Below are 8,178 nucleotides of genomic sequence, written 5' to 3'. Positions count from 1 at the left end.
GATGTTCTTTAGGTTGTACAGTTGTACTGATATTATAAATCCAGGATAGGCATTTCTGAATAAATCAGTGTTTCTGTATGAATCGGTTTAGTAAATGATTCAATGATACATTCCTAAAAAGTCACTTTGAACGAACCAGTTGAATGATTTTTTCAGTGACTAGCTCATAAGGACAAGTGGTGCTGATTATGCATTTTGCATACTGACCTAATGAAAAACTGTGCGAAAATTAATAGAATTCATAAAACAGTAGGCAACTTCCAGCTAGATGTGATTTCAGACAGCGTTTCTTTTCATTGCTGAATGAAGCAATGTTTTTGAATGAATTTTTTGAGTGAGAAAATGATTAAATGACATAAAGACTGTTAAATTGTTTGAATGAATGTTTCAGTTGCTCACCCATAAAGCCAGTCACTTGATTCGTTCCTGAATGCATCAGTGTTTTGAACGAATCGTTTAAATAATGCACAATGTCAGTCTGTCTGGAACATTTAAGCGCAGCTTATTTTTCTCCCACAACTGCTTCTGAGTCTGACAGCTAGAGCAGAATGAAATATATATCCACTAACTATGAAAGTGGATATCACTGACCATTATGTAAATGATGTGTGCCTGAAACCACCCTGTCTGAATGATGTAATAATTTTAAACTTGTTCATGTTGTTATTGGGGAGTTCGTAGAACTGTGACAGACCACATGGAGTAAATTCGTATCGTTTCCGAAGCTTTTCCCACAGTATTTTTTCAATTAGTGCACTGTGAGTTGTTTTGGAAGAAAAGCATCTGCTAAATGGTAACTACCAAAAGCCCCCTTAACAGCCCCCAAACATCAAGAACAACATAAAACCCATGAGTAAATGTGAGAGGCATTAATAGGTTTTGGCTACAGCAGTGTGTGAAAGCCTTTAGAAAGAGAAAGAGTTATGAAGGGAGCACAAAGCAGAAAATAACACATAGAAAATGCCAGCAGAAACCACCCTTAATTCAAATACAACCACTTTTCTCCTGTAGCCAGTGTAGACACATGGACAGGAGGACGCAAAGTGTCCAGAAACATAAACCCTATACATATATATATATATATATAGAAGAACCTTAAATATGAAAAATGTCTCCAATAGTGTTGATTTTATTAGAGGAGAAATGTAACAATGTCATCCATTCATTCTTCATACATTCGGTTTTGTTTCCAAGAATGTTGTCTAAAACAAAACAAGAATGTCATTCATGAACCATGTTTTAAAATGTGCAATTAGTCCTGATAAAACAGACGAAACACTGAAAAACAGTTAAAAACATTCATTCACTCACTCACTCACTCACTCACTCACACAAACATGCATGCTCATATCAAGCCAGATGTTCCACCCCTCAAAAAGACAGGCACAGGCGCTTCAGCGGTGGTGAGACTTCCTGTGTTTTCCAGGCATTTGGTAAGGTTCGTCTCATGCACAGCAGACAAAAACACTTTCACAGCATGCGTGTCTTCCAATAAAGAGGGAGATGTTCCAGTCTCTTACTCCTCCCTCATGGGAACGTCTTCTAGAGGTACTATTGCCTCCAAAGAGCCAGTGCTGCAATGCTGCAATGTTGTTATGGAGATAACAGTGTGTAGTAAGAAGAGAACAAGCACACACAGTTTCAATTTACTGCCATGAAGACGATTTGTACATGACACAGCTCCTGATGATAACCTCCTATGCAAAGAGAAGGAGCCCGGGAGGCGTGTCAGAGCACATGCGGCGCCTACAGTGGAGTCACACTCACTCCATCTGACATCACAGCAGTCTGGACCCTGACTGCTCAAATACTCCTTGTGAAACCCTGATGAGAACGAGAGAAACACTGGGTTAGAACAGGACAAAACATTGTACCGAGAGGGTTGACACATTTTAGTGAATCGAAAACAAACATTTCTGCCTGAACATTTATGAATCAGTTGGAGCAGTTTCTTGATTAATCCGATTTACTCACTGAACAGCAGTCATTAATTTCATCTTGTCCAACTCTATTTAAAGGAACACTCCGACTTTTTGGGACTTTAGCTTATTCACAGTATCCCCCAGAGTTAGATAAGTCCATACATACCTTTTTCATTTCTGTGCGTTCTGTAAGTGTTATTTGACGCACCCACCGCTAGCCTAGCTTAGCACAAAGACTGGATGTAAATGGATAATGGTAGCATAGTAATCCCAATAAGTGACAAAATAATGCAAACATTTTCCTATTTACATGTTGTGATCTGTATAGCCACAGCGTGTACAAATAACAAGGCTATATGAGACAGAGACCATTTTTAATCGTATAAATACTGGGAACTATATTCTCACTAGGCGTAGGAGCACAGTTAACGTTACTTGGGCGGAGTGGCTACTTGGGCGGAGTGATTAGCGCAGCACACGAGACGCCCTGTTGATGGTTCCGTAAACAAAACAAACGTGACTAACTAGCTAGACGTGACTCGTGATCATGGCTGACTTTGAGGAATTGTCAGACTCAGAGGAATTTTACTGTGTATCAAACCAAGATCCAGAACCATATAGTTTTGAGCCAGAATACACAGACGAGGAGTTACAAAGTGCTGTAGAACACTCATCTCATCCTGATTAATAATTATCACAGAAAATGTATAAAGAATTATTACAGGAATTTATATATTTGAAATGCAATTTATTACAGCTGACCAAATACATTCAACAGCATATAATACAGTAATGTTAGATAATTGCATTACAATAACCAAGAATATGGGGAAAGTAATAGCACAAGGCAAATAGTTTTTGCACAATGAACCCACAGACAGTAACGTTAGCCTACTATTTCACAAACATTTTCTCAAAAAAGAAAACTGCCCACCCCCCTCCAATTCATTAGCAAGATGAATGTATTAGTCCTGAGAGTTACATTTAGCGCCGCTCATTTGTTATTGAGCGATACAGTGTGTTCATGACAACACAATAATAATAATAAAAAAAAAAAACGGAACACCTATTCACGTAATAGTGTCACTACTAAGGTTATATTACATTAGCATGGCACTGTTACAGTATGGCTAATGTTAGTCATCTCAAAACATAACGGAACACTTACCGCAGCAACAGGTGATCCAATTTGTCATGTCTTTCTTGGGATGGCTGTATCCTTTATCACACGTTTCATGGTCCGTGTGGCAACTTGCATTTTTTCAAAATAGTCGTCTACAGTAAAATGTTCAGAGCAAACTAAATACTTTGTGATGGTGTTTACAGGTGTGTTTGGAACTATACCCAGAACAAGTAGCCATCGATTCATCAGGTCAGCGTTTTTGGTTGGAATTCTATGAAACATCATAGTATTACCTGGTCTCCCCTGTTTATTGTCGCAGCTATTTACAATACAACGAACACCCATGATTGTACACTATAAATTTACTATCTAGTAATTGCTGACTCTATTACTCCAACTCTGAGCGAACTCTCTGCTCCTCACCACAGCGCGTCTCGGGTGCTGCGTTAATCACTCCGCCCAAGAAGCCACTCCGCCCAAGTAACTTTTACTGTGCTCCTACGCCTAGTGAGAATATAGTTCCCATTATTTATACGATTAAAATGGTCTCTGTCTCATATAGCCTTGTTATTTGTACACGCTGTGACTATACAGATCACATGTAAATAGGAAAATGTTTGCATTATTTTGTCACTTATTGGGATTACTATGCTACCATTATCCATTTACATCCAGTCTTTGTGCTAAGCTAGGCTAGCGGTGGGTGCGTCAAATAACACTTACAGAACGCACAGAAATGAAAAAGGTATGTATGGACTTATCTAACTCTGGGGGATACTGTGAATAAGCTAAAGTCCCAAAAAGTCGGAGTGTTCCTTTAAGTATTATTGATATAGTGTTATAGTATTTATACATACAGTGCCCTCCATAAGTATTGGGACAGTAATGAAAAATTGCTTTGTTTGCTGTGTGGTCAAGACATCTCCAAATAGGATTAAAAGATGAATATGAGACAAAACTGCAGAACGTCACAATTTTATTATTAGCTGTTTCAATACATACATGTTTTATCAAATAAAAAGTGCAGCACTTTTAGAGTTCATCCCACTATTTGATGTGAGCAGAAGTATTGGAACAGTTCAACTTAAGGTTATTTTTTTTAACTGTTATTTAGTTGCAGATCCCTTGTGTGCAATGACAGCAGTGAATGTGCGACCCACAGACATCACCAGACTCTTGGTCTCATCCTTTGAAATGCTTTTCCCAGCCTTTAATACAGCCAATTCCAACTGTTTCTGCCTTTAGTCTCCTCTTCAGCTGGTGAAATTCATCTTCAATCGGTTTTAAATCTGGAGATTGATTTTGGGCAATCAAAAACTTTGCATTTCTGTGGCCTGATAAACTCCTTCGCTGAACTGGCAGGGTGTTTTGGGCCATTGTCCTGATGCAATATGAAATGCTTTCTGATGACTCTGGTGGCATTTTCTTGAATATTGGTAGCCAAGATTGTTTTGTCACCCTTCCAAATTCATTCTGCTACTGTCATCATACATTAAGTCATCATTAAAATTAAGAGGGCCTGTTTCTGAGATAGCCATGCATGCCCATGCCATGACACCACCTCCACCATGCTTTACAGATGAGGTTGCATGCTCAGGATCATCTGCAGATCCCTTTTTTTCCAAACTTTTGCTTTCCCATCACTTAGATAAAGGTTAATCTTTGTCTCATCTGTCCATAAAACTCAGTTCCAAAACTCTACTGGCTAACCTTTGTGCCTTTTGCAAACTCTAATCTTGCCTTTCTATTTTTGGTGCTGGTCAGAGGTTTGCATTTTGCTGTGTAGCCTCTGTAATTCTGTCAAAGTCTCCTGCGCACAGTAGATTGTCAGAGCATCCCCCCTGCTTTCTGAAGGTTGTTTGTAATTTTACAGACATGTATTTTAGGGTTCATTTTCACAGTTTACATCAACTGCATTGTTTTTCTCAGCCGATAACAGGTGTTGTTTGCGGGTGTGGTCCAAACACTTGATTTCTCCATGCCCTTTGTTTTTCCTATAGTTCTAATTGACTTCCTCTTTTCTTTTAGCACCCAAATTGCTTGCTTTTCTCTCAAAGTCAGCTCCCTCGTCTTCATCCTGGTTTGTGTGTCATCATCAAATGCAAGACTCAGAATGCAGAAGCAATGGATATAACTGATACGACACATTCCCTGCTTTTAATATCTGAACAATTAATGCAACAGGACACAGCTGAACACTTAGAAAGACCTCTGAGGAAACCTTTCCAATACTTATGCTCACATCAGATAGTGGGATGAACTCTAAAAGTGCTGATCTTCTTAGCTGGTAAAACATGTGTGTTGAATCACCCAATAATAAAATGTGACATTCTGTAGTTTTGTCTCATATTCATCTTTTAGTCATATTTACAGATTTTTTCACTTTACTGTCCCAATACTTATGGAGGGCACTGTATTTGAACAAGCTTTTATATTTTCAGGTTGTACTTTAAGTTAGAGATTTACTGATTTAAAGTGATTATTTGTTTTTTATTGGTTCTCGATTTCTGTTTAGCTTTATTTCAGTTTTAGTCATTTTAGTACTTCAGCTATTTTAGTTAGTTGCTAAGCCCACATTTTCATATAAGCTTTTCATCTAATATTTACATTTTATTTTTTTTAATTAACAAATATGATTTAATTAGTTTAGGCTTTTGTGACCTTAATTAGTGTAGTAGATTGTTCATATGACAATGTTTAATCAAAGACACATATTATGAATTTTATCAGTTAACTGTCTAATAATAATAATAATGTCTAATATAGACAAAAGTATGTGTAATTTCAGTTATTTCTGTGGGGATGAATGTTCTTAAGAATTGTACTTTCAAGTTCGATGTCTGAAGAATGGCCCCTTTTATTTCAGCATAGCAATGAGCCTTTGCACACAATGAGGTCTGTGTAGAATTGGTTTACTGAGTCCGGTGCGGAAGGACTTGATTGGCTTGCACAAGGTCCAGACCTGAACCCCACTGAACACCTTTGGTATGAACTTTCTGTTCGAATTCATCCCAAAGCTGTTCAGCGGGATTTGTGCAGGCCAGACTGTTGCAACAAAGTTCTAAGAATCCAATTCAGTACAGTTACTACAGCAGCCAAACCTGATGATTAGAAGGGCCTGCCCATATAACGCTGGGCCATATAGTGGATGTATTCTGTGATTTACCTGCACAGAGAAAGCTTGGCAGACCGGCATACAGCAGATGGTCATTGTCAGGTAGGATGAAGGGGCAGCTGGCTGTGACCTCACCACAGTAGTGCTTGCATGGAAGCCACCTCACACACTGCCGATGAGGAACCGGAAAATATTCTGCACAGAGCCAGGCTTTATACACTGCCTGAAAGACACGTTACCAAACTCTTGGTAACTCAAATGCATGCTTAAGTACACATATCATGTCTATACCTCATCCAAAGAGACTAAAAAGAGCCTCTCACCTGACACATGTGTGTTTGCGCGCGCACTGAGTAGTCATCCGCCATGATTTTGCGCGTAAGGACTTGAAACTCCTCATATTTTTCCTGAGCGTGTTGGTCGAGTCGGATGTACGCGTGAACACAAGCACTGCACAAGTCCCCGTCCTCCGGTCCGCCGCTGAACAGGTCACGAATGACACGCGACAGACTGCAGTTGAGCCCCTCAGGACCGGTCATGCTCTCCAGTAGGTCCGCTATTGTGAGCGCGTCGCAAAAGGACAAGCTGAAGTTCCGGAAGTACTCCAAAAACGCGTGTGGCGACACCGTGGGCACCGGCACAGAATAAGAGGAGCTCACCAAACCGCTCTTTTGCCGGTAAAGCGTAGAGCACGCGGACTCCAGAGGCGCGCGACGCCGCGCGTCAGCCTCCACGCACTTTGGCCCGTTTTCCGTCAGACTGTTCAAGAGGACACCGCAGTCCTCCTCGCGAAGGCCCCTCTGGGCGTCGTGACTCGCGTTGCTCCACGTCCTCCGGTGAGTCCGGTCTCTCGAGCGGAGCTTGCCTCCCGCGCAGAGCCAGATGTGATCGGACAGCAGCGCCGTGAAAAAGAGCAGCGACGCGAGGCTCATGCGCCATCTCTGCACCTTCTCCGGCTCTGCGCACGGTTTGTCGATGGATTCGGTCACGCGGCAGATTTCTAACTCGGCGTTAAGTTTCCTTCCACAGCGCCAGGCGCCCGTGATCATATTTTAGAGGGGGAGACAAAGCGCGAGCTCACACGGGCGGGTCTCCTCCGCAATATTCCCCACCGCGACGTTTACATGATGGCTCGGAGCGTCCCGTTCACCTGGTGCTCAAAATCATGCTGCACTGCAAACACCTGCGTCTGAATTACCGAGAGAGTGCATGATAAAGCACATGCCGCGAGACTCCATCACCTACCCCGCATCTCCTTGACAACACATCGTAAGCAACCGCGTCTTACTCATTCACGGGCATCTCTGAGGCGGCGGGGCGAAGAGCTCGTGCGTGTTTCTCTGTCTGTAGGGAGCTTGTCATCTTTCCGTGGTCTCCTTCACTCTGTCGCCATCTTCGCTCGCACTCAGACGAACCCCGAGATGTTTTAATTGAAGGCGGGGGTGTGGCGCGTGCGCTGTCGCGCGCATCCTTGCCTCCCCCATTGAAACTTCATTCACTATGCGCTCACCATTCAGTTCAACAGCGCGCATTGTTGCCCACCCCACCCCGCGAGGAATCACCCCGCTTGCCTTGCTCGGCTAGACACACATATCCCGGTTACGAGCGTAGAGGGGCAGTGTGCGTGAGGAAATATATAGACTAACGTCCTCAGGTCATTTTAACCCGTTTTCGGTAAAAATAAAAGAAAAAAATAATTACCCTATAAATACCACGTCGTTTTAGCGGTGGAACAAGGCTCAAAATACCTGATAGAATCTATCTATCTATCTATCTATCTATCTATCTATCTATCTATCTATCTATCTACAGATGCATCTCAATAAATTTGAATGTCGTGGAAAAATTAATTCAACTCAAATTGTGAAAATCGTGTATTAAATAAATTCAATGCACACAGACTGGAGTAGTTTAAATCCAAGATTCTCTATGGGGTTCAGGTCTGGTGAGTTTGCTGGCCAGTCAAGCACACCAACACCATGGTCATTTAACCAACTTTTGCTGGAAAATGAAATCAG

General features: G+C 41.5%; 1 protein-coding gene across 1 annotated transcript; it reads right to left on the bottom strand.

The window, feature by feature from the left end:
- Positions 1 to 1,113: 1,113 nt before the first annotated feature.
- On the bottom strand, positions 1,114 to 7,722 carry LOC109072415 (transmembrane protein FAM155B-like). Its single transcript, XM_042724290.1, has 3 exons — positions 6,484 to 7,722; positions 6,212 to 6,383; positions 1,114 to 1,824 (listed from the first exon to the last, which is right to left on the bottom strand). Exons 1-3 carry the CDS (start codon positions 7,207 to 7,209, stop codon positions 1,517 to 1,519), a joined length of 1,206 nt encoding a protein of 401 aa, XP_042580224.1. The 5' UTR covers positions 7,210 to 7,722; the 3' UTR covers positions 1,114 to 1,516.
- Positions 7,723 to 8,178: the final 456 nt, after the last annotated feature.

Source organism: Cyprinus carpio, chromosome B5, assembly GCF_018340385.1.
Source record: "Cyprinus carpio isolate SPL01 chromosome B5, ASM1834038v1, whole genome shotgun sequence".
Lineage (NCBI taxonomy): Eukaryota > Metazoa > Chordata > Actinopteri > Cypriniformes > Cyprinidae > Cyprinus > Cyprinus carpio.
This window is presented reverse-complemented; position numbering and strand designations above follow the sequence as displayed.